Source organism: Polyodon spathula, chromosome 1 (assembly GCF_017654505.1).
Source record: "Polyodon spathula isolate WHYD16114869_AA chromosome 1, ASM1765450v1, whole genome shotgun sequence".
In the NCBI taxonomy this organism is placed as follows: Eukaryota; Metazoa; Chordata; class Actinopteri; order Acipenseriformes; family Polyodontidae; genus Polyodon; species Polyodon spathula.
Window position 1 is genome coordinate 47,675,571 of NC_054534.1, and position 27,948 is coordinate 47,703,518.

At 40.3% G+C, this 27,948-nt stretch overlaps 1 protein-coding gene across 3 annotated transcripts in view; it reads left to right on the top strand.

Annotated features, from left to right (window-relative positions):
- zcchc7 (zinc finger, CCHC domain containing 7) overlaps nt 1-27,948 on the top strand; it is a 246,427-nt gene that overhangs the window by 211,423 nt on the left and 7,056 nt on the right. For all 3 annotated transcript variants that reach the window (XM_041256800.1, XM_041256817.1, XM_041256808.1), the window contains 2 exons: nt 18,627-18,722; nt 27,334-27,451. In XM_041256800.1, coding sequence (XP_041112734.1) covers nt 18,627-18,722; nt 27,334-27,451 — 214 coding nt within the window. The remainder of the gene's footprint in view (nt 1-18,626; nt 18,723-27,333; nt 27,452-27,948) is intronic.

The window sequence follows — 27,948 nt, forward strand, 5'->3', positions numbered from 1 at the left end:
AAAGATAATAATAATTAGATCATGAATGCTCATTTTTGCTTCAAACAGATAAGCGGTTTCTGAGAAGATGTTTGTTTATTATTGATGTTACACAACTTGCCTGCCATACCACGCAACCAATCAGCTTCTGATGCACGTGCCCCAATCTTGGACTATTCCTTAACATGTAAAGCGAGTTTCAGAACTCTGCATGTTATATAACAACCACCTGCAAGTCAGTAGGAAGTTATAGGCAGTTTTACAGGCAGTTTTAAATTTGACCTTTAGCAGAGGTCAGAGGTCATGGGCAATGACATTTTTTTATAGGGCATATATGGGTTACTATACAAGTTACAAACCAAGCCCCTATCTGCAGTCAATAAGAAGTTATAGACAGTTTTATAGCCAGTTGCATATGCAGATGATGTCATCCAGCATGGCCACCATGATTTTCACAGTAGCAACTTCCCTTGCACAAGCATAACAGATGACCATAACTGTACTGTTACTGTTTTACTCTAATTTTTGTTTCAACTGATAAGTGGTTGAAGAAAATTGTGTTTGAATTTTGATTTTATATTTTTATGGTAATTTTGTGACATTAATCAGTGTGCTTGCCAAACTACGGTACCAGTTAGCTTCTCAACATGTATAGCAATTTTCAGAACTCTGCAGTAAGTAGTTTTCAATGCATAGGCGCTTTAACAAATTCCACAAAATCCAACTATCACCAGCTATTGCACATAGGCATATACAAGCATTTTTGAGCAACTTTTGGAAGAAAAAAAATAGATAGGAACTCCAGCTGCTAGCACCTGTAAAGGCTTCCAAAGAAAACATGGTTCAATCATCATAAATAATCGCTGATACAACTCCTTTTCCTATAATTAGTTAATGGGCTACTTAAGTTGCATCGTGTGTTGCCATTGCATAGTTTCTATAGGGATGCATCATAGTAAACATTTGAAAGTAATAGGGCTATCTATGCATAACAAATACATACTGTATTTATATTTGCAAAATTGATAGGAGTTGCTTTAAACTTGATAATCCTAACAAAAACAACAGGCTTCCCCAGCCTTTGGTTTGGAAGCCTAAATAATAATAATAATCCCAGCAATAACAATAGCCTTCCCAGCCATTCTGGCTGGGAAGCCTAATTACACAGGTGAGCCAAGGTTCAACTGCAGTTACAGCTGCATTGTAAATGCAATTCATTACAAAGTATACCATTACAAAAGGAGGCTGTGTGGTCCAGTGGATAAAGAAATGGGCTTATAACCAGGAGGTCCCCAGTTCAAATCCTTGCTCAGCCACTGACTCACTGTGTGACCCTGAACAAGTCACTTAACCTCCTTGTGCTCCATCTTTTGGGTGAGATGTTGTTGTGACTCTGCAGCTGATGCATAGTTCACACACCCTAGTCTCGTATCTTGTAAAGCATTTTGTGATGGTGATCCACTATGAAGGGCTCTATATAAAAATAAAGATTATTATTATTATTTATTAATTGTAATTTATCCCAGGTTTGACTGTAATTAACATAGTTTATAATATGTCAGAATGTTCACCTATTTTGAACCACACAAATATCTGATTAACTAGGTGTGCTTTTTTTTCTTGTATTTTATAACAAATACATGGGGTAACTTTAAAATTTAAAAACTATTTTTTTTTTGCCTAATTGTAACTTGTTGATGTAAGTAATGTGAATATTTGTTTATTACCCTTTGACTGTTACCAGGTATTTTGCCAGGTATTTTACAGTGTCTGGGGGCTGTTGGCACTTTCTGTAGAAAAGCAGCTCTGTATAATTACCATTTAAAAAAAAAAAATTATGGGTCACTTCTGTTCTGGACATCTTTCTTGAGTGGATAGAGCCCTTAATTTCAATAAATAATATAAATATTTTTAATTTAAATTATAGGGGGAGTGGGGAGAGAGAAATCAATTGAAATTATTTTTTTTAACCATATAGCAGAGCAAAATGATATCCAGGTCCTTGCATAACATTCTTTAGTGTTTTATAAGATGTAGGTATTTCTTTTCTACAGGAATACAGATATTCTCATGTATAATACATCAGTCTTCTCTTATGCATGAAATTGACTGCTTGCACTAGTGAGGGTTAATTCATAATGAAGTTGTTGCCACAGCTGACTGAACCTTGAGGTGTACCATACATTATTACCAAAAACACAGGGGCCCAGAGCTCAAGAAGCAGACCCCCCACCCCGACTTGTAGTCATTCTTTTAACCTCAAACCAGGTCCTAAAACAATAACAGAGATATACCTATTTAAGCTAGTTTTGGAGGACTGAGTTTGTGAACTAGAGGCCATGGACTTCATGAATTGGGGCGCTCAGGTTTGCCGATGTAAATATCTGAATTTTGTCAGCAGTGTGACTAACTGAATGACTGTCCTTATCAGTAACTTGCTTATATTCAAAAAGGTTAGCATCTTTAATCTTTAGAGAAGCTATTGCATGAAATGATTGCTGGAGATTTTGGAAAGCTTTTTATTATTTTTAAGGCAGAGCTAACTTTGGAATAACATCATTTTTATATGGTATATAAATAGATATTTTACATAGTCTCTTTTACAATCTAATGACAGCTTAGACTCTGTATATTTTGATCTTTTCAGCTTGCATTCACAACCAAAGAACTTCCTGAGATTGCATCAAAGTCACAGTTGTCATTGGAATGCATGTTAAGACTGCTCGTGTAGTGCACGAAGATGCTTTAGAGCATTTTTATCTAACTAAATAGAACAAAGTCATTTTAACTATGAAACTAAAACCCAAATAATATTTCCATGGCATATAATACATAATCTAGAAAAGTAAATAAAAGCCCACTGGTATATTTTGATTGAGAGAGATGCTGTGTAATGTATGTGATCTGTTTCTGGTGTGCGTTAGCCTAGGTGCCAAAACTAATTTTCCCATGCTAAGGATGTAATGGATGTGTCCATAGTATACAGTATCTAAAGCAATATCACAGTTTTACATATATTTAGCTGAATGTGTATAATGTTAATAATACCCACTGTGGATTCATAACCTCCGCCACTGGATCCCGTCATTATAGACTTTAAAATATATCAGTTTACCTATCCCATGTTACACAGTGCATGACTGTGATTCAAACCCAGAATCTCCTAACACAGTCCTTTTATTTATCTATTTATTTATTTTAAATTTTTAGTAGTTGCCAATTAATTTTACCCTGCTTTTCTCCCAATTTGACATATGAAATTGTATTTTTAAGCTCAGCACACCACTACCACCCCTGTGCTGGCTCAACAGCGGCAAAGACAAACATGCGCTTTTTCACTCTGAAGGCCCGCCATGCAGCCAACCCAGAGTTACAGCGTCGGAGGACAACGCAGTTATGGGCAGCTTACAGGCAAGCCCACAGGCGCCCGGCCAGTCTACAGGGGTTGCTGGTGCGCAGCGAGCTGCGATCAGCTGACTTTAGTGTACACTGCTCTACACTGATATTCTGATTTTTTATTTTTTTCATTTTAATTTATTTAAATTTAGAGTGACCAATTATTATTTATTTATTTATTTCCCCCAATTTGGAATATCCAGTTATGTTTTTTCTCCTCACCACAGCAAGTCCCCACACAGCACAGATATTCTGAGGGCGTGTGAGCGTCCTCCGATCTCACCAGCCTAAAGCCAGAATCACTTTTACGCCAAGCAATCCAGAGCAGAGCTGAGCTGGCTACCGATCCCAGGAGACAGAGATCAGCCCTGCTTTTTATCCAATCAGTGTGCTCGGTGTCAGTCCAGTAGGGTTTGCTGTTGCTCAGTGAGGAGAAGCATTCCCAGCCGGTTTCCCATCCCCCACCCTGAGAGCCAATGTAACATCCCCCTTGGGGGGGTCCCTAGCAAAGTTCGGCCTCTGCACAGACCGAACGTGAACTGGCACTGTCCAAGCTGTGTGACTCATCCTACGCTCCCCGCGCAAGCACTTTAACTGGATGAGCCACTCGGGGACCCCCAACAATTCTGTTTTAAGCTATTTATTGAAAATGTGTTAAAATATGTAATAAATATTACCAAATGTACTAATGTAGCAAGATGAAGGTTAGCAGATAATAATTCGATTTTTTGTTGATCTGTTTCAAATTATGAATTCAGTTGACAGATATTTATGTTTGTAGAAAATGATCATTAAATCTACTCTCTTATGTTATAAAAGACTTATTGTATTTGAATGTTAGTTAAGTGGCCTTTATTTGCTGGAATGACAGCAGGAATATCTACTGGTTCCCAACTGGCTAGTCAGCAGCAGTCACCCCTAATTTTAAGCAAAAAAATAATAATGTTCTGTGGGTGCAACTTGAACTACAAAGGATAATTCATGGATGGGTAATCACAAGCCACCAGCTCGCTGTGCAGGTTCTTACATTCCTGGTCATGCATCCAGGAGTCCTCAGTTCAAATCCCGAGAGCAGGCAGCTTTGCATACAGGGCCCCTTAAAACAGGGTTCAGAATAGCCGTGCCACTGTGTAAGCCATGCAGCAACACTATCAGATTTTACCAGCTGGGAAGGCTGCATGACACTCACAGCAGCTTTCTTATCCAAACACTGAACTTGAGTATAGCAGCCAATTGCATAAAAAGATTGTTTTTAAATAAAATAAATAACATTTGAAGCCAAAAAGTATCAGCTTTGCATCCCTTTGCAGTCAATGACCTATCTTAGAAGTCCCTTGTGCCAACCTACAAATCCAGGTCTAAGCAAGGTGTGTTGGGATGTGAGTAAATGAAGCTTGTCAAGATCTGAGAATGTGACTTTATTGACCTCAGGTGATTGTGCACAACCAACCATTTTGTCAGTTCCTGTATATCCTCCCTGTGCCACTTAATGAGTTAAAATAACCCCCCAATCTATTTTTTTTTTTACTAACTTTTTACTAACTTATCAAAATAACAACTAGGTATTTATACGCTGATTCAACTCTTGACTAGATGCAAACATCAACAGTGGTGTTAAGTCTTGGCTGTTTCTATGTATTAAGGGGGATGGGTGAAAACTGACTTTTAAAACCAGTACAGTATAGTAGAAACTCATTTCTCTGGATATGCATATGTACTGAGGCATATGAGAATATGAATAGATGTTTAAGGTGGTCTTTCATGCATACAAATATGGTGGGGAGGGTATGGGTTAATATAGCTGTTGTTAGCTGTTTTATTTGCATGTTCGTTTGTACCTACGTGTGTCTCTGTGCTAGAGCTCTGTGACCCATTAAAAAACAACGAAACAATAAAAGTAAGCCCAAATCGTAAGGCACAATCCCATTAATGAATAGAGTTGATTGCATACACATGTAATAATGAGTTTGGATTTGAAGAAAGCCCTTATTGGATCAAAGTCGGTTTAGATAAGGGAAGCTCAAGGTCACAGGGGGAGCTGCCCGACAGGCCAATTTACATAAAAAACGAGTGACTCGAAGATAGGTCGGCCCAGCAGCCATGGGTGTGCTGATCTCTTGGCCTTTGTCATGGAGATTCCTGCCGGAGAGGGAGGGAGGCCAGTGTCGCCCAGATAATGATTAACTGTTTTAATGACATTCTGCAGCTAACTACTCATGCAGAAAAAGGGGTTATGTAAAATGACATTAGAAGAAAATCATTTGTAATCGTTGCATCGGGCTGCACTTTGAGGAGACATTAGGAGTAAATCCGTAGCGTGGTAGGCTTACGCTTTATCGGCTGATATTTACTGAGTTTACTGGTGCATGAAAAGCTTTCAGCTAAGAGCAGATGGGGACGGACTTTAGGTAATGCTATCTACCAGGATATTACTTATATATATTGATAGCCTGAGTAATCTCTAGCAGATATCGTCACTACAAAATATAGATTATTTAAATGTTTGTAACAAAAAAAGACCAAAACATAAAGGACCTTTCATGAAGAGTTTATTATATTCAGTGCTTGTGTCCTGAGCTTCTGAGAAACATAAGGACTTTAAGGGCCTTTTAAACATGGAATGAGAGGCCTTTTATATTTATAGTAATTCAACATTTTTATATCTTGAAGCTTCAATCAAATACATAAGTAGTAAACATGTGTTAGTTGCATACCGTCATGTAATTCTCAGTTAGGCTACAGGATTAGGTTCTGTAAGATTTGTTTCAAAGCAACTGCTGTGCAATGGTAATAAAGTTTTTACAGTATGAGAAATGGAATGCTTATGTCGTCTGGCCACTGTCAGCCTCTATATAAAAGATCTGCATTAAAGGTAGTGTTTGGGTGAACATTGTTTTGTTTTTTGTTTTTTTAAGAACAATTTGATTATTTTGAGTATTTTGTTTTTAATTGGCTAACAAATTCGTGGAGTAAAAGTAAATCATGAACAGCAAAACATGACCTTACAATAGATTTTTTAACAGTTAATGTTATATAAAACATGTTGCTCGGTTTCTAGTTTAACGTAGTCTTTCATGCTATGTGCTAGATGTGGACCCATTTAAAGCCACTGTTTTACAACAACTTTTTTTTTTTTACCTACTACAGTTACGCCCCCTAATCTGATACTGATAATCGAGATTTCTGCTTAAATGGGATATAACTCTGGGAGGTTCTTTACAATGCTATTTATGTAGTTTAATGGGTATGTCACTTCGTTTAATTGGGATACTGTATTTTCAAATGATGTACAGAGAACGGTTTTGAGAACAAGACAGGTTCGCGTAGCACAGTGCAGTGAATACGGGATTGCACTGTGACTTGCGTAAACCACGTTGAACTCTTGAAGGAGCTGGAGTCTCCTGTGGATTCTCAGGCCGCTGTTGCAAAGAAAGTTGGCGTGTCAACATTGCAGGTGTCATGCCTTGTGATAAGATGTCATTTCATTCTTTGTCATTTCATGTAAAAATAAAAAACATACATTTTGTTTAGGAATAAAAAAAACAAACAATTGAATAATTTTTTAAAATTATGTATTTAACATTTAATCATAGAGTGATGTGATTTGATTCTTTTTCTGTTCTAAAGTCATCTCAAATGCCTCTTGTTTAATTGGGACATTCGCTTATTCTGGATATTTTTACTTCTCCCGAAGCTTCCCGATAAAGCAGCGCTGACTGTATCTATAGCCATCAGAGTGACCAAGTACAAGCGATGAGGCTAAACAAATAAACAGAACATTCTTCCTATTTGTTTGGCTTTCTTGTAGCAAGAGGACTCCCATTGACTAGTATAACTAGTGTTTACCTTTCAAGTAGGGAATATTAACCATTACAAAATGGGTGTTGAGCAACCGTAAACTGCAGCGAGCCCTACAATCATCGCCATTTTCTTTTTGGTTACTGATTATTCCTGAGACAGATAAGTGTCTCTCTCTCTCTCTCTCTCTCTCTCTCTCTCTCTCTCTCTCTCTCTCTCTCTTTCGTTTCCAGCAGTGTGTATATATGTTTTTCTGTTTTTCATTCTTAGAGAGGTAAGTATTGAAAATTTCCGAGCAGCTACTTGCAACTTGATGATCTTTTATTTAGTACTGTTTCTGCAGTACTATTACAAAAGCTTTTTGAAGCAGGCTGTTTCTCTTTTTGTGCGTGAATTTAGAATTAGCCAGTGGCTGACTCGCAGGTGGGCATCCCTGCTAACTTGCCACTTGCAGTAACTGCGATGCCACTTGCGGCCCCGCTCCCGCTAGTGAGTTTGAGGTTGCTGCTTTGGTACCGAGCATCTGTACCGAGTGCTTTTAGTCGGTGTGTCAATGCCGAGAGAGTACTGTGTCGGTGGCACCAAGTACACATGTAGGTACCGAGCATTTGTACTGAGTGAGTGCCAAGTGCAGTGTGCAGGTACTACTATACACAAAAAAAAAAAAATCCACTTTTTAGTGTATTTCACACTGTTGCACAGCACTGTTAACATGTTTTGGTTCCATGCATGTACCACTTGCAAGGCCAGGCTGCCTTAACAGAACAGTCATATGGACTGCATTGTGTGCCTCATCACTTCGACGATCTGGGAAGCAGTTTCGAGCCAGCAAGCAATCCTTGCGGAACTGCTGGGAGTGCGCTCAGCTCCACTGTCACTGCCAGTAGTGTCACTGACTACTGAGTCTGCACCCATGCAGACAGCGACTGATGAGATAGATGACATGCTCTCTGTTGCTGCCTCAGAGGTGGATGATCAGCTGGTCCTCCCATCAGATGATGCAGAGTCTGACATGCTGGTGGCACAGCTCTCGCTTTCGGCCAAGATTATGCCTTTATGCAGTGTGCTGGCCTGCAGCACAGACTGAAAGACAACAAACACAGTCTGCGCCACAGGGAAAGCAACAGCAACAGGACATTGCTGCCTCAAATCCAGAGCTCTTTCTCCAAGAGCCACCTGGACTACTGGAACCAGTGCACCACAGACCCCTGGGTTCTCAACATGGTGCAAATTGGTTATTCTCTCCAATTCCAACGCGGCCCCCTCCTTTCTGGTGGTGGCAATAACAACTGTCACGGACCCGCAAGCTGCCGTCCAAGTGTCTCAGGAGGTAGTAATTTTGCATCAAAAGCGCCATTTGCATAGTAGCTCCCCGCCCCCCCCAACAAGATCGGGGGGGTTTTACTCCAGGTATTTTCTAGTGCCAAAACAGGGTGGCGGCCTCAGACTGATCCTCTATCTCAGGCAGGTGAACCTGTACCGGAGATGTCGGAGATGGTTCAAGATGCAAGGTGATTGGTTCACCTTGGTGGACCTAAAGGATGCCTATTTTCACATTGCCATAATGTACCAGTTCTGTGTTCTCCCTTTCGGCCTTTCTCTAGCTCCACACATGTTTACAAAGTGCACGGAAGGTATTCTAGCCCCGTTGAGACTTAAAGGCATCGGACTCCTCAACAACTGGACGATTGGCTCATCTGCGCAGGGTCTCCAGTACAAGCACAGGAGCACACAGAACTAGCCACCAGCCACCAGCCACCTGCCACCTACATCAGTTATGCCTGAAAGTGAACGAAGCAAAGAGTCAGCTATGCCTGCCCAGATAGTCACCTATCTAGGGGTGTGCTTGGACTCAGTGCTCATGTTGGCCACCCTGTCAGAGGACAGAGTTGAGAGAGTAACCGCCTGCCTAGAGTTGTTTCATCTCGGCAGAGCACTTCCAGTAGTGGTTTTCCAGAGGCTTCTGGGTTTGATGGCAGCAGCATCGAATATCCTCCCACAGGGTCTTTTATATATGCGTCCTCTGCAGCTTTGGTTCAACCGCACGGTTCGCCCAACCGATGTTGAACTGCAAAAAGCTTGTGACAGTGTCAAATCACTGTCTACAGGTGCTTTCTTGGTGGAAACAACTGGTTCATCTATGGGTTGCCACATCAATATTTTAGAACTGCAGGCAGTGCACCTGTCCTTGCAGGAATTTTTGGAGCAGGTTCGGGGGAGGTACGTGCTTGTCTGTATGGACAGCACGTCTGTGATATCTTACATAAACTACCAGGGTGGTTTACAGTCACCCAGTCTCCACCGTGTGGCCCACAAGCTTCTGCAAGTGAGCCTCCTCTCACTCCGGGCAGTCCACCTGCCGGGGGTGATCAATTGGGCTGGGCTTTGGGAGAGGTTCGAGAGGGCAGAGGTGGATCTCTTTGCCTCTCAGGAGTCGACACACTGTCCCCTATGGTTCTCCATAAAGGGAGATGGGGGACCTCTGGGAGCAGATGCACTGGAACACCTGTTGCCAGCACGTCTACTCTATGCTTTTCCACCACTTGCCCTGATCCCTCTGTGTCTGGAGAAGATCAGACAGGATAGGGCCAGGGTGCTCCTAATAGCCCCTTACTGGCCCAGGAGAGTCTGATTCTCCTCCCTGATTCTGTGGGAACTGCCTATGCGTTGCGATTTGCTCAGTCAGGCGCAGGGCACTTTGTGTCACCCCAACCCATCGAGTCTTCAATTTTTTAAGGCACCTGGCGGCTTAGGCCATTGGTGAAGGAAATCGCTCCTCGCTGGAGGTTAAATGTGGTGCTTAATGCACTGATAAAACCTCCATTTGAGCCTATGCATTCTGCTGAGCAACAATATTTGTCCTTCAAGACAGCTTTATTGCTTGCCAAGCAGGTGAGTGAAATGCAAGCATTTTCAATTTCAAAAGCTTGTCACCCTTCGTACTAACCCAGCTTTTCTGCCGAAGACTATCTGCTTTTCACATGAATAAGTCGATGTAATTGGAGGCTTTCCACCCCCCTCCGTTACAATCTGACAAGGAGTGCCAACTCCATATGCTTTCCCCAGTTTAGGGGGATAATTAGAGTGAGGTGTTTAAATAATTAGATAGCTCTTCAGGGGTGAGTTTGGGAGGCCCCACCCTATACATAGACCAGAAACTTTGTGAGTTTGGTCTTCACTATACAGGTGTGTGGAAACATGTCATGCCACGATCAAAAGAAATCTGTGAGGACCTCAGAAAAACAGTTATTGAAGCTCATCAGTCTAGAAAAGGTTACAAAACCATTTATAAGGATTTGGGGCTCCACCAATCCACTGACAGACAAATGGAGAAAGTTCAAGACCACAGTCACTCTACCCAGGAGCGGTCGTCCTACCAAAATCTCTCCAAGAACGAACCGGAAAATCATCAAGGGTGTCACAAAGAACCCCAGAGTAACATCCAAGGATCTGCAGGTCACTCTCGCCTTGGCTAATGTGAGTGTTCATGACTCAACTATCAGAAAAAGACTGAACAAGAATGATGTTCATGGAAGGATAGCCAGGAGGAAACCACTGCTTTCTAAAAAGAATATAGCTGCCCATCTGAAGTTCGCCAAGAGCACATAAATGATCCACAAGACTTCTGGAACAGTGTTCTTTGGACAGACTGGTCAAAGGTAGAACTTTTTGGCCTGAATGAGAAATGTTATGTTTGGCGAAAACCAAACACTGCGTTCGAATAGAAGAACCTCATCCCAACCGTCAAGCATGGCGGTGGGAGTGTGATGGTTTGGGTCTGCTTTTCTGCCTCAGGACCTCAACGGCTTGCCATCATTGACACAACCATGAATTCTGCATTGTATCAGAAGATTCTAAAGGAGAATGTCAGGCCATCCGTCCGTGAGCTGAAGTTGAACGGAAAGTGGGTCATGCAGCAAGACAATGATACTTAACATACAAGCAGATCTACAAAAGAATGGCTGCAGAAGAAGGAATTCCGCATTTTAGAATGGCCTAGTCAAAGCCCTGACCTAAAACCCATCGAAATGTTGTGGCAGGACCTGAATCGAGCTGTCCATGCAAGGAAGCCCTCAAATTTAACCAAGATTAAGCAGTTCTGTAAGGAGGAATGAGCCAAAATTCCTCAAAATGAGAGACTGACCAACAGTTACAGGAAACGCTTAGTTGAAGTCATTGCTGCTCAAGGGGGTGCCACCAGTTACTGAATCTAAAGGTTCACATACTTTTTCACACATGGGTATTGAATGTTGAATCATTTGTGGATAAATAAATTTTGAAAAAGTTCATGTTTTTGTGTCATTTATTTAATCATGTTATCTTTATTATTAGGACTAGATTAAGATCTAATAATATTTTTATAATAATATATATATAAAGCTCAAATAGCCAGCTGCCCAACATTTCGATGTAATGCACATAACTTTCTCAAGAGAGCATGTGTTTGAATCAAAACATTGGAGGTATTTATAGGTTTTTGACAGCATGACAACTAGTTATTGTTTATATTCAAATTAATGATTTATTCTTACATGATGTAGTGGTGTTCTATATATTTATATTTATAAAACTTTTATATGAAATGTACTGTATTAGCACCACACTTGTAAATGCATAGAGCTAAGCCTTACTGTAGTGTTTTTCCTATACATCTCAGATTAATAGGGAGTCTGATATCTAAAACCATTGTGATTTGGGCTGTTTGATATTTACCTGTTTTAACCAAACTTCTGTCAACCCTCTTGTGGCAGAGTGTCCCGCCCCTTTATGTTTATTGGTGTTTTATGTTGTATGTAGTGTGTTAATGTTGGTGTTTATGTATAAAATACACAGGATATAAATATATGTTACGAGCACAAGTGTTTAAAATGTATATTTGTATTTAGGCACAAGGATTGGACAGCACTTCACGTGCAGGTAAAATAATATGTTAGAACAGGGAATTGCACTTTTATTAATTCACGTGCAGTTGTACCGAGACTCCAACTGAATGATTGATTAGCAATCGAGTCTCGGTACAGCTGCATAAAAGCTGCATGTTTTCACTCACTCGGGGTTGTGTGTTCGTGAGTGGAGAACGGGAGAGAGAAGGAGAGATTCAATTCTATTAACAATTGTTATTTCGTGCTACAAGCTCCAGCACAGTACTTGTTTTCTCTCCGTCCACTTTGTCTGTGTATTTACTTTGGCCAACACGCCCTTTATTTTCAGTCGTGTGTTTTGTTTAAATCTTTTGTTTGTTATTATTATTTAATAAAACACCGGACACCGTAGCGCCTCAGGTTCACTGCCATTTCTCACTGTTTGGAGTCTGTGTTTCTGGTCTGACGTCTCTTTATACTGCCAGGTACAGGCCATGGGCAAAAACGGGCAGTAACCGAGAGTTGCATTATAGTTAGGGTCAACAAAAAAAAAGTCACACATACACACAACCTTCTATGTTTGCAATATATTCAAACGTTTTATTTTTTTAGCTGTACAATTACAGTATCTCCAGACCATTTTAATAAAACATTAATCTTTTTTAAACTACAGTACTAGTTCTTAACACAACAGTAGGTCTACTACTGAGATTTTATCATCTTTTACCATGTGTATGACGCATTTATAGTTAGTTTTGAGGAACAGTTTATAAGTAAATAAATAAATAAATAAAAAATAAACACTGGTTTTGTGTCATCACCCAACAACAATTCCATAAAAACAAAAAAGTGTACTTAGATTTGTTTCTTTTGCTCTGGTGTTATGTAGGGTCAACTCGCCATTTTGTTTTGCTTTGGCAGTTGGAGTGTAAATGACTTTGATATGAACAACAAATTAGGAACGCGAGTTAAAGGTTAACTGCATAACTTTGTTGTTTTAATTGGTCATGATTAGTTCTCTGGCGCTACAATGAGGAAAGCTACAGTGCTGATATTTACATTTGCTTGGCTTGGGAAGTTGGCGGGTAGCGATATAATGGGTAAACTTTGCATTGTTTTTATATTGGTTACTTTTTTTCAGAGAGAATAGTTGGCGGTATACGAGGGGGTCGGTATAACATGGGGCAACTGCATTACAGGGAATGGACAAAAAGAAACAACTGTAAGGCCACTTTGGGCAGACAGGAAAGCACTAATACAGTGTATCTGCAAGGTGGTATGGAGGGATAAATTATTACTGGTTTAGCAGACGCCTTCATCCAAGGCGACTTACAGCGACTAGGGTGTGTGAACTATGCATCACCTGCAGAGTCACGTACAGCAACGTCTCACCCGAAAGATAGAGCACAAGGAGGTTAAGTAAGCACAAGTAATAATCCGAAGCAGTGGTATTTTAAAATAACAAAAGCCCGTTTTTACTTTAGTGAAGTAGGCTAGAATTTTTTTTTTTTTTTTTTTTTTTTAAATGTGGTGATGTTTATCAAAATTCATTTTCAGATTTCATATTAAGGTTTTTGTGCTTATTCAGTCAAACCAAGTAGGAATTTGCTTGCACGTTTAAGACATTTTTCAAGTCAAGTAAGCTAATTTGTGTATAAAAAAACGACAAGTGTCTCAGTCCTTTTTTTGCAGCCTTACTTTAAAGGCACCTGAAATTGTAAGGGATATTTTTGCTTATATTACTTTCTATGTTGTTCTGCGCACTGTCAGCCCTTTTAAATATATAAAATAATGTACCCGATCCGAAGCAAATGCAAAACTTGCCACAAAATTAAGTAAAAAAACATAAATGTCTAAAACTAGCAAGAGATGACTAGCAGCAGTTACATTATTGTTTTTAGTTATTTATTGCCCTCTAACTCAATAGACCATATTTAGAAGCAACAAAAAGGCAAAGACAATTTCTTAGAGGAGTAAGACAATTTTAATGGTATAACACAGGAAACAACTGTTGACTGGTCCTTCCTGCAACCAAGTTTATACTGTTAAATGTACAGTATAATGTGAAGTTTTTGTTTTTTTTTATTCAGCAAAAAAAAAAAATTAAATAAAAAAAGTCTTTGCATTTGCTTCAGAATTGTCTTTTTTTTTAAATATAGTAAACCAGTGCTTCTGACCTGGCAAGTATTTTTAACTGCCTTGGGAATACTTACTTTCAAAAGAACAGTACTTTTCTTTGTTTGTTTAACACTTTTCTTTAGTAAACTACATGTGGGAATTCTAGGTGTAGCACTGTGCAGCGACGCCTTTGGTACTGGTTCTGTCATTTGGTGTTACTTGCTTGTATTTTTAATTCATACATGCTCAGTAAGTGCACAATGAACATTTTATGCTGAAATACCTGCCCAATTTTGTAGGTTTGCAATTACTAAAACTGTTTGCTTACCAGGAACTCCCCCCGCCCCCCTCAGTAAGCAGGATTTAGTATGACTTGGCAGTGTCAGTAAGACTCGTATTGCACAATTGTAAAGCAGTTGCACACCAGGTTTGATGAAGATCCCTTGCAGATCGAAACGTTGATCTTGGTATAATAAAAAATATAAACACTTTGGAGCATAATATATAAGTGTGTGGATACTATGTTTGTTTAACTTTAAAATCTTTCTACCCTGCACCTTGAAAGACTTTGGATGTGTGTGTGTTTTGGACGTGTGTGTGTGTTTTGGATGTGTGTGTGTTTTGGGCGTGTGTGTTTTCTCTTTGTTTACTAGCAGCCCCCCCATCCCATTTCTCAGAGTAGATAATAAATAAACAGTGGTTGTTGTTTCCGCTATTTTGGCACCAAAACTACCTTTGCTGTGTTTTGGTTTTTTTTGTCCGCCGCCACAGTACGTAGAAACGTTTGTTTGCCCGTTTGGCAGAGCACCTAAAAATGTAATCCTGTCATCTTGTAGAGAATAGATTTATACAGTGTGTGTGTGTGTGTGTGTGTATATACAGGGTCATCCAAAGTTTACAAACCCTAATTTATGGAAGTGTAACACCCTAAAATTAATGTTGAATACATGTATATAGTACATTCCTATAAACACCCCTTTTTTATGGTAAATACATGTAGATGGTACATTCCTAAAATCCCCCTATTCTTCTGTTTTCTAATATGCTGTCAGTTCAGCTTGTTACAGTTATACTGCTTTGTTTGTGTTGTGCTCCTGTAGCCCTAAATAAATATATTTTCAAACAACTGTGGATATCGGTCAATTGCAATATACGCTGAGACCTTGAGGGTGGAAGACTCACTCAAATAAAGATATGAATGCACAATTAAATATTATTATTATTATTATTATTATTATTATTATTATTATTATTATTATTATTATTATTATTATTATTAATAAAAGCTTATATATATATATATATATATATATATATATATATATATATATATATATATATATATATATATGAGGCCAATGGCAACTTTGCAAGAGCTACAGGCTTTTATGGCCAAGAGCCTGGTCAAAGTGTGCATTTTTTTTTTTCATTTATCTACACATCCTACTCCACAAATTCCAAGTGAAAAAAATATTCTAGAAATTTGTAGAAAATTAATTAAAAATAAAAACTGAAATAGCTTGGTTGGATAAGTGTCCACCCCCCTTGTAATAGCAATCCTAAATTAGCTCAGGTGTAACCAATCGCCTTCAAAATCACACACCAAGTTAAGTGGCCTCCACCTGTGTTAAATTGTAGTGATGATTTCAGGATAAATTCAGCAGTTCCTGTAGGTTCCATTTGCTGGGTAGTGCATTTCAAAGCCAAGACTCAACCATGAGCACCAAGGCGCTTTCAAAAGAACTCTGGGACAAAGTTGTTGAAAGGCACAGATCAGGGGATGGGTATAAAAAAATATCAAAGTCCTTGAATATCCCTTGGAGCACAGTCAAGATGATTATTAAGAAGTGGAAGTGTATGGCACCACCAAGACCCTGCCTAGATCAGGCCGTCCCTCCAAACTGGATGACCGAGCAAGAAGGAGACTGATCAGAGAGGCTACCAAGAGGCCAATGGCAACTTTGCAAGAGCTACAGGCTTTTATGGCCAAGACTGGTCAAAGTGTGCATGTGACAACAATATCCCAAGCACTCCACAAATCTGGCCTGTATGGTAGGATGGCAAGAAGGAAGCCATTACTGAAGAAATCCCACCTTGTATCCCGTTTTGAAGTATGCATAAAAAACACTCAGGAGAATCTGTAGCCATGTGGCAAAAGGTTTTGTGGTCTGACAAAACTAAAATGGAACTTTTTGTCCTAAATGCAAAGCATTATGTTTGGCGCAAACCCAACACAGCATCATCACCAAAAGAAAACCATCCCTACTTTGAAGCATGATGGTGGCAGCATCATGTTATGGGGATGTTTCTTATCGGCAGGGGCTGGGACACTTGTCAGGATAGAAGGGAAAATGAATGGCGCAAAGTACAGAGAAGTCCTTGAGGAAAACCTGCTGCCCTCTGCAAGAAAGCTGAAACTGGGATGGAAGTTCACCTTTCAGCATGACAACAGTTGGCTATTAGTTATCAACATTGAAAATTATGTCAATTCCTTAAATTAGGTCTTTTGAAATTTGTCAAAATGGCTCTTGAAATTTCATATCAGAAAAACTGTATGAACCCTTTTTTTATGAAAAACTCGATGAATAACTGTCTTGTTAAACAGTATTACTTGCACTACACATATGTGTGTCTGTCTTGCAGCTGATTTTCTGATTTCCCTATGTAAAAATGTACGTCACATTCAGGGTGGGTGAAGCAGGCGTGTGGCGATTCTACCTCTATGGAGAGTGCTGCTCATGAACTTTGTAGATTTTAACTTGTCGTATAATTGAATACTAATCAGTGAAGCACAATCTTTTTGAATTATTTAAAAGTATAAGTACACCGGTAAACATAAATAAAAATCACAATACTCATACTGTGATGGTTTTTGTTTTATTTCCTTTTTAAAAAAACAACCATTTCATAAATATCATTATCTCAGGTAAAAAATAGAACACATTTCTATTGCTGTGGAGTCACTCGTTTCACCCAGACTGGCTGTTGTAATATAATTCTATAATTATAATTTTCCAGATTTATTTTAATGCTAGCAATGAGCCAAGTGATGTGTATAAACATGACAGGTTTGAGGTGTCTCTTCAGGTGCTTTATTTAATATTGCAGCAACAAGTCTTATTAAAAAAAACTCTAGGCTTTAATACAAATAAAGAATTGTGGTAATATGTATTAATTTACTTATTTTAACTGTCAACATTTTACGTATGTTCATATATGTATGTAATGCACGGATAAAAAGGAGGAAGAAATTGGAATTGGTCGTTTTTGAAAAAACTGAATTTGCTATTCCCAGAAGTGGAAAATTTGTAGCCCTAAAGATGGTTACAATTGGAGGCAGTGCAGATGCCAGTGTTCTGTACAGTTGTATATAGCAATTATACGCAGGCCAGCAGCTAAGCATGCAGTCTGTATTTATGATAACAACTGACAGGGCTGCATTTATGATAGGATCTCGATAGGCTTCATAAGGGCAAATATACGCTTCATAAAAATTATATAGCCACAATAAATGTCTTGTTTAAATTTAAAGCAAATTGTATAATTGTTGAGATACTTGTGTTGGAATATTGTTTCAAAATTGTATAATGCAAGAAAAACAATATTAGAAGGGTTAATGCATGACTGAAGGTTTCTCACTGATAATTTACCCTTTCTCAGTCAAAACGGCAAGTTTCTTGGTATCTAAAAAGCTTAGAGGGAACGCTGTTCATAATACAGTTGTATAATTTAGTCTTTAACAAACAAGATTCTGAAAGTTTGATATATTGCCTTTGACACCAATAAATGTTAATAGCTATGTTTTTAAATGTATGTTTCTTGTGGGTTAGCAGCTCCAGTCACTTACTACTGCATTTTTTAACTGAAGGTTTCAGTTATGCAGACTACATACCAATACCAGAAGAGTTTCCATTAATCTATCCAGTTAACCTTTGTTTAATGCTCAGCTCTAACATTATTAACAAGGTATTCCTTTAAGCCTCTTGGTTTCCAGTTGGTTAATATGTAAAGCAGCACACCTCTTAAGTGCCTACTTTATGGAAACTAAATATTTTATAATGCTAGTGATTTTTAAATGAAATTGTAGTGTATACTATATTGATAACCTTGGAGTGTTTTCAAATTTTACTTTTATTATAGTAGTATTCTTTCCGTCATTCATCTAATCAAACTTGGCCCAGTTTAACTAGGTATCCCCTGCTGGAAATATATGCCAGTGACCAGACATACTGTATGTAAATCAGGAGAACCACTCATCCAGTTGTAAAGAAACACAGTGGAAGTGTTTTTGTACAAGCTGTGAGTGTATCAGAATCTGGGGTATCTCACAGTTTAAATTATGGGAATAATACGAAATCAATCCAGTTCAGTGTTTTTTAACCACAGTGTATTTACTCAACTCAGATTATGCATCAAATCCCTGTGAAAACAATTTGAATTATTGGTCAATCCTTATTTGTTTTGTTTTTATAGACCCGATCAGGACCTCTCATCATGCCAGATGCCAAGAATGAGAAGAAAACCCCAGTTTACTGCCACAACTGCTCTCGAAAAGGACATCACGGATATGTAAGTTCAGTTCATCCAAATTCAAAATGCCTTTCTGCAATCTTTCAAAAATCTTAGATCTGGGTCAGTCTCCAATACTTGGTACCAAAAATGGGAACAAAATTTTAAAAATTATTCATTGCATTTATTTATTTAGTTATCAACTGTGATGAATTTATTTAGTTATGAATTTATGTAACAAGTAAGTCTTTTAAAAAATGCCATTTTCAATTGACCACCCTACTCTTCACCATCTTTATTTTTATGAACCCAACGTTTCAAATCTACCGATATAACAATGTTGGAAACCAATGTGAAAAATGCTTAGGTAAAACAGATTCCTGCTTTGAGAAAAGACTGATGATGCAATTAAACAAAACACCAAAAAAACACTGGATTACGGTAATTGAGTATAATTATAAAGTATGTGCATTTTCAACACATATTGCAGTTCGTATGTGAGATATGCTGATATTTTCTGCAAGGTGGAGTAGGTAGTTAAAGGGTTCTTATTTTGTATTTGAATATCTTATATTTCATTAGAACTGAAACATGCACATTTTATAACAGAATTTAAAGAAGTAATGGATTCTGAATATACAGATATTTACATTTAGCAAATGAAAGGCGTATAAAAGGAAGAAACTTCTTCGGTCATCTCAACTAGTTGCTGAAGTGGAACAGCGAGGATGGAGAATCCAGGTTTACCCAGTGGAGGTGGGTTTTTGAGGATTTGTGGCACACTCCACAACCCGATTTCTCAGAGACATTGGATTAAGTGGCCAAGAGTTGCGACGCATAGTGAAGAACTTATCTGAAGCAGCAGAGAGGAGCAGCAACTGGCTCTGGTTAGCTGGGCTTAACTGAGTGGGGGACGGAGGGGGGTGATGTTGGGGCGGCAGAATCATTGCCGCACCCTCTTAAGGTGTCGTGGGCTAGTCAACGAAACACCAAAGGTGCCCCAGTGAAGTACCCTAGTCACCTTAGTCCAGAGAGTTGTCATGCTGATGTGCTAGGGAGGCCGCACTGTGGTTGATCCCTGGTGCCAGCATTGTAGCCGTTGTGTCTGCTAATGTGCTAGGGAGGCAAAATAGGCTGATCCCTGGAGCCAGCATTTAACTTCAGCCATCAACACTAGGGAGAAGGACATCTACATCATCAGATGGGAGGAAATGCAGATGGATCACATTAGTTTACAGTAAAAGAAGCTATGTCTTAGTTGGTGCTTATCTTGATGAGAGTTGAGTCCAATGTAAGCATGAAGTTTTAACACCTATTCTCATGTAATGGAAATCATGAAGATCTGGGTACGTCTAGTGACTAATTGGAATGGTGCAGCTGGTGACGAGGGAAAGACCTTGTGACAGCCTGGAGAGACAGCTGACAGGAGGAACGAGACCCCATTGGGGCTGGCAGGGATTAGCCCCTCTAGCTGGCAGTATCCAGCTCTTTGTTTTCAAAGGTAAACAGGATGCTGAAGACACCTGCCCAAGGCTTCTAAGAAATTAATGAGAAAAATACACCTAGATTCTGAAAGAGCGGGGGCGGAAGATAACTCAAGGTTTGACAACACAGTTAACGACTTAGGAAAGGAAACAAATATGAGAACGGAGAGTACTTCACAAAAGACTAGTTCAAGATCTGCAGTTGGCAAAGACATGTAACTCCAGGTTTGTGTCTGTGGCTGGAGCAAAGTGATAACGGTTAGGAGTTTGAAGATTCATCAAGGGAGAATTAAATGCTTAAGGGAGAAGGGACAAGGGCCTTGCATTGATCAGTACTTTTTACGAAGTCAGTCAAGTCAGTTGAATGAATTCCAGCGACAAAGCAAACCACAGTTCGCAGGATATCAGCACCCCTGTCATAGATGAGAGGAAGACTTGCATAAACACAACTAGTGATGAACCTAATGATCCTTGTGAATCCGGTCAAATGAACAGTGTAAGAGAGAAAAGAACCTCAACGGGCACAAGCCTGGAGTTAAATGGCCAAAAGCTTCTAAGAAAACAGTGTGGGACATAGTAAACAAGGATCTCAGTTTTGCGTTGGAAAGGTTAGGTGGAACAGTCAAAAAGAAGCTGGATACATTTGGGGACATCATCGTACGAATATGGAAGCCTGAGGTTTGGAGTTCAGTAAAGAAAGGAGAAAGTACAAACTATTCCTTTAAAGTCTAGATGGCAGCAGGAGATTAAGTGCTTAGTTAGAGAAAGGAAGCTGCTGAGGATGCAATGGCGGAGAGCAGAACAAAGTCAGAAGGCGGCACTCAATCTATTACAAAGGGTCATAAAAGATAAGCTTGCAACATTAAGCAGAGCTGAGCGCCTACAGAAACACTGCAAAAAGAAGGAGCATGCGAGTTTATAAAGACCCATTCAAATTTGCGAAGAAGTTCACCAGGAAGAAAAATGGCACACTAAAAGTCTGAGTTGTAGAGATATCTAGAGGAAACACACACAGATTAAAAAAGGCAGAAGCCTATGTCGATTCCATCAGACATCCCACCTATCAATCCACCAGAATACCAAATGGAGGTGTGTGCACCTTAGTGGAAAGAAGTAGAGCAAGCTGTGAAAAAGGCAAGGGCATCATCATCTCCTCGGCCTAATGGAGATCCGTACAGAGTATACAAGAGTGACCCTGATGTTCTACAAATCCTATGGAAATTGATGAAAGTAGCATGGGAAAAACAGGTTGTACCGAGAGCATGGCGCCGAGCAAATGGGGTCTTTATACACAAAGAAAAAGATTCTACGAGTGTCGATCAGTTTCACCCTATTTCTCTGTTAAACGTGGAAGGCAAGATTGTCTTCAGTGACACTACAGTACAGAAAGCTGGTATTCCAGGTTTACCAAGATGCTTAGAGCACATTATTGTGATCTGGCAGCAAATTCAAACAGCTAAAGGAGAGGAAGGCGCTCCATGTGACATTCCTGGATTTAGCTAATGCGTACGGTTTAATACCACAAGAGCTTCTTTGGGCATTATTTGATTTTTTCACTGTACCAAGGACAACAACAAACTTAGTGAAAGCCTACTTTGGAAATTTGCAATTTTGTTTTTCGACTTCAGGATTCACCACTACATGCAATGTCTAGAAGTTGGAATAACGGCAGGGTGCACCATTTCTCCACTTGCTTTTACCATGGCAATGGAAATAATTATTAGGGCGTCAAAATGGGTAGTGGGAGAAGAGCGTTTGGCTTCTGAAATGTGACTTCCACCAATTAGAGCATACATGGATGACATGACAATCATGGCTACAACAGTAACTTGCACTAATCGGTTATTGAGCAAACTAATCAATAACATTGAATGGACACAAATGCAATTCAAGCCCATTAAGTCAAGGACTATCTCTATAATTAAAGGTAAAGTAGTGGATAAGAGGTTCTACATTAACTGTGAGGCAATGCCAACAGTGTCTGAGAAACCTGTGAAAAGTTGGGAGATGTTATGATGGGGACCAGAAGGACACAGTTTGTTTGAGAGAAGTGAGACAACAAGCGGTACAAGGGTTGAAGAGCATAAACAGCAGCACTTTACCGGTCAAACTTAAACACTAGGGCTTTGTTTGGTCTACTGCCAAGACTTCTGTGGCCACTCACTGTCTATAAGGTTTCCTTGACAACAGTAGAGAAGCTGGAAGCGTTAATCAGTTCATACATCGGGAAATGGTTAGGCGTTCCATGCTGCCTCAGCAGAGTGGGACTGTGTGGTAAAGGGATACTGCAGCTGCCACTCGCTTCTAACCAAGGAGTTTAAGTGGATACATTGAAAAGCTATATAGCAAAGGAGTTTCTTAATTCAAGGTTCATGATGACTCCAACAATCATGTCACAGATACAATGCCGTGAAAAAGGATTTGCCCCCTGTCTGATTTTCTGCATTTTTGCACATTTTTCACATTGACTTTGGTCAGATCTTTTTGTGGGTTGTAGTAGTATATAGAGGGAGTCAAAGAAAAAATGAAACCAAAGTTTGGTGCTTCTTTAATTTGTTTGGTGTGCAAGGTAATCAAACTTGCAATCTTCAGGTGTGAAAAAGTAATTGCCCCAATTAAAGGGTTAGTTAAGGTCAGCTGTTTGAATACTTCGGTTAACTATCAGGCCTGATTGCGGCCAGCCCTGCCCAATATAAATCTGACTAACTTTGGCCCTTACCATCAGAGTGAAGTTGTCAGCACACAGGTTCTAGAGACACATCATGCCATGATCAAAAGAAGTTCCTGAAGACCTCCGGAAAAAAGTTATTGATGCCTACCAGTCTGGAAAGGGTTACCAAGCCATTTGTAAGGCTCTGGGTCTCCACCAAACCACAGTCAGAGCCATGTTGTCCAAATGGAGAAAGTTTGGGACAGTAATGAATCTTCCCAGGAGTGGCCGTCCTGCCAAAATCTCTCACGAGCAAGGCGTAAAATCTTCCAGGAAGTCACAAAGAACCCCAGAACAACATCCAGGGATCTACAGGCCTCTCTCACCTCGGCTAAGGTCGGTGTTCATGACTCCACTATCAGAAAGACACTGGGGAAAAAATGGGACTCATGGCAGAGTAGCAAGGCGGAAACCACTGCTCTAAGAACATGAATGCTCATCTCAAGTTTGCGAAAGCACCTGGATGATCCTCAAGAGTTCTGGAACAATGTTGTTTGGACAGATGAGCCAAAAGTGGAACTTTTTGGCCAACATGGGCCCCGTTATGTCTGGCGAAAACCAAACACTACATTCCACAGTAAGATCCTCATACCAACAGTCAAGCATGGTGGTGGTAGTGTCATGATTTTGGGATGCTTGGCTGCATCAGGACCTGGACGACTTGAAAGAACTATGAATTCTGCTCTGTATTAGAGAATTCTATAGGAGAATCAGTCCGTGAGCTGAAGCTGAAGCGCATCTGGGTCATGCAGCAAGAAAATTATCCGAAACACACAAGCAAGTCATCATCAGAATGGTTGAAGAACAAGAAATTTAAAGTTTTGGAATGGCCTAGTCAAAGTTCACACCTAAACCCCATTGAGATGTTGTGGCAGGGCCTGAAACAAGCAGTTTATGCTCAAAAACCCACAAATGTCACTGAGTTGAAGCAGTTCTACATGAAAGATTGGGCCAAAATTCCTCCGCGGCACTGTGAGAGACTGTTAATAACTACAGGAAGTGTTTGGTTGCAGTTATTCCTGCTAAAGGTGGCGTAACCAGTTATTGAGTCTAAGGGGGTGATTGCTTTTTCACACGGGGGCATTTGGTGTTGCATAACTTTCTTTAATAAATACATGGAATAAGTATCAAAAGTTGGTGTTATTTGTTCACTCAGGGTCCCTTTTATCTAATATTAGATTTTGGTTGAAGGTCTGATAACATTCTGTGTCAAAAATATGCAAAAATGCATATTTTAGACAGGGAGCAAATACTTTTTCACGGCACTGTATTATCATATTCAGGGAATATGTCCTACAGGATAGTGTGGGCACCTCCTGGTCAACTGCCCCAGGAGGACGGGGATGAGGAACAGCAGCCGGAGTGCCCTGCATAGAGGTCAGTATTGGCGCTGCCTCCACCACCAGGAAGAGACTACCCATTGTTCCCACCTCCACTGCCAATGGGAGAAGAGCTGCTCCCACCTCCACAGGGAGTAGGCACGTCCACGCCAGAGCCCAAAGGAGAGCTGCACCAGTCTCCAGCGACCGAAGGAGAGCAGCACCAGTCTCCAGCGACCGAAGGAGAGCCGTACCAGTCTCCAGCGACCGAGGGAGCCGCCAGGGGGAGACCACCCACTGCTCTCACCTTCGCTCCCATGGGGAGACTACCCACTGCTCTCACCTTCACTCCCATGGGGAGACTACCCACTGCTCCCACCTTCACTCCCATGGGGAGACTACCCACTGCTCCCACCTTCGCTCCCAAGGGGAGACTACCCACTGCTCCCACCTTCGCTCCCAAGGGGAGACTACCCACTGCTCCCACCACCTCCAGAGGGAGACTACCTGCTGCTCCCACCTCCTTTGTAAGAGGGAGACCACTGTTGCTCCCACCACCACCACCAGAGGAACGAGCTACCTCCACCACCAGATGGAGAGGAGCTGCAGCTGCTTAATCACTCCAGCTGCACTTGCAGTACCATGCTGTACTTGCGTACTGTTCTATGTTTTTTTTTTTTTTTCAATCTGATCTCTTTGTATACATGCATGTCAGGAGATGTGTGCTGTGGGTGACAAAGTGAATGTCCAAACAGTCTTATAATTACGAAAATAGTCAGTTTTTAATTAATAATACTTAAAAATTAAATCACTGTACTGTGTTATTATTTTGTGAAATCTTTTTGTTTGGGGCTGAAAACTCACCATTTTAAACCCATAGCATTGCTGGTATAGGGGTAAAATTGTGGGTTTTGAGTCCCAAACTAAAAGGATTCACAAAATAATAACACACTCCAGTAATTCATAAGTGCGCAGGAAAGTGCTCTGGTTGTAGTACAGTGGTGCTCTGCAGTGCTAGTCGTGCTGTGGGGTCTGTACTGGCTCAGTGGCTGCAGCTCTTGACTCCCTAGTCCTCTGCTACACAAATAAATGAAAACACAGCGCTCTGGCTGCGTCATCTTCGTACTGAGATTTGCAGCTGAGATTCCTTCTCTCTCTGTCATAATGCCCTAAGGCAGTGTTAGTAATGTAATATGTGTTTTGAAGACGGGGAGGAGAGATCAAAATCATCAAGTGACTTTATTATCCAATTGTGTTCCGAGCAAAAATACCTAGCTATCTGTAAGGACATTGAGAAGAGTTGGAGATACGGCGGCGATCTGCAATCTAAAGTACAGTATATGCATAGCATTTTATTTTACAAAAAAGTTTTTATATATTATGTGCGTAAATTTTTACATACTTTGTATTAAAAAAACATGAATTTATCCTGCATCGCATAGGGTTGCCTGTACCGCACTGCCTAGGATTGCCTAGCCTGCATTGCCTAGGGCTGGGAAGGCTAGTTTGCCATCGCCCAGGGAGGCCAGTTCACCACCACCTGGGAAGGCTAGTTCGCCATTGTCCATGGAGGCCAGTTTGCCACCACCTGTGGATGCCTGCATAACACCACCCAGGGATGCCTGCTTGTCATCACCCAGGGCTTTGCTGTATCCAGCAGCAGCATTCACCGAGGAGAGGTGAGGAGAACACCTCCACCCGCAATAGTTGCACTTCCGCAGTGCACAGCAACAGCGCCACACCCAGAGTGTCCTGCGCTGAGGGCTGCATTACCGATACTAGCGCCACAGCCACTCCTGGAGTGTGCCTCACCACTGTCCGCCCTTCTGTCACCTCTTTATAGACGTGAATACTGATAAATCCTCTCCTGAACACTTGTTTTATCACCAAAATCCTAAGTAATGCGATCCAAGTCATTTATTTTATTACTATAACATCTCAAAAAGCTCTGCAAATGTCTGTGATATTCTTTGAGCGCTGGATGAGAAGCACCTATCTCCTTTGTTTTGTCCGTGTTATCTCTGTGCTGCATGAGGCTACTGTATTGCTCAGATACGCCCTTTTTTTTTTTGGCTTCATTCGGCTCCTGTTGGTTTCACTCAGCCATTGAAAGGTTTTCTCAGCTTTTTCCGGAGAAAAAACGACTTGAGATCTGTGCTTTACGTCTTTTTGATGATGTTTGACAGGGTCCGACATCGGTCTGGAAAGGGAAAATTGTAATGTCAGACTGGTCCAAAATAGGACTGCAAGGGTTAAGGTCGGATTATTCTTGAGTTCATAAGAAGATAAAAACACAATGTGTTGAATACTTAACAGACTTTCGCTGCCTCTTTCAGCTGGTCCATATGTCATCCAAAACTCACTCAAAGGCAATTCCAGGTTCCAGGGACTTACTTGCATTGTGTCCACACACCTGGGGGCGAAAGAAATGTTTTTGCAAAAACATCATTAACTATTTAGGTATTTCACTGAAACAGCAAATCCTCCACTAATATGTGCACTCTTCGTCCGGTTATGTCTAGGATATTCCACGGCAAACTCTGGCACTGCTAGCTTAATAAAATACTGATATTATTTCAATCTGTCGACTTCAAATGATATGTTCAAGTATGTCTCCGGTGATCAATCAGGGCTAAGTTAGAGATTTGATTCTAAGTACTTTTAGGATTCTAGACATCTTCCACTGCGGACTTCCATACCAAGGGAAACACTGGGGTTGTTTCTGAAAATGGCATCTCTGTTCAAGCCGATTGCAGGCTGCGGGTCTTCAGATCAGATCAGAATGTTTTACCTGAGGAATCCATTCAATAAAGCATACAATTCTACAACGAGCTAGTAGTATGAGCGCCATGGCATGTCCTCAAACAGCATCTGCGATGAAAATTGCTACTTGCAGCTGCTGTCTGGCAAGTCACAGGTTTCTGGTGAAAATCGGCGATTGCAAAATGCTTTTATTAAACAGGCCCCTGGATAACAAATGAAATACATGTAATTAAATGTCTGATTCTTTCCTGTGATCCTGCAAATGCCACAAATTGTCCTTTTTGTATAGATTAAGAGCATTTACATAGACAAATATGTATTTCAACTTGTTCTGGAATTGACTTCAGTTCTGTAATATGTCAACTAATATCCTCTTTTATGTTTGCTTTTCACAGGAGTGCTCCCAGAGGCGGATGTTTAATGAGACTTTTCCAACTGTCCCATATATATGCTACTACGATAAAGAAAAGGACATCAGAAGACGAAATCTCAGAATGCAACGAAAAGTAGAAGGTCTGTGTATTTTTTTCGTTTAATGCTATTAGGAAGTCTGGGATGCGTATTTTAGTAATCATTATTCATGGGCTGCTTAAATCTGATGGTTCCCTTTCAAATACAGAATGTTACCATTAACGTATGGGTACTTACCTTGTAGAGACCTGAATAAGATATACCAAAGATGCTCAGCGAGCCTGTGGCACAGTCATTCCGTTGCCCCCAAGGGTACAAAAGGACTGCACTTGCAGATCTCTGCGCCATTTTTCCTTTCAAGATTGACCTGGCCTGAGAGCCTTGTTCAGATAAGTACTTGTTACTCTATCTGCTGTATATTTTGCATGTATTGTGTTTTTACACAAACTATATGTGATATTAATATAATTGCTGTAATAGTTTTTACTAATTGCGCATATTTTGTGCACTACAGCCTGTTGATTGTTACGGCCCACTGTGGCCTTGTGCCCCATGTGCAGCCAGTGGCTAAGAGTCACTCTTTCCCAGGGATCCAGCAA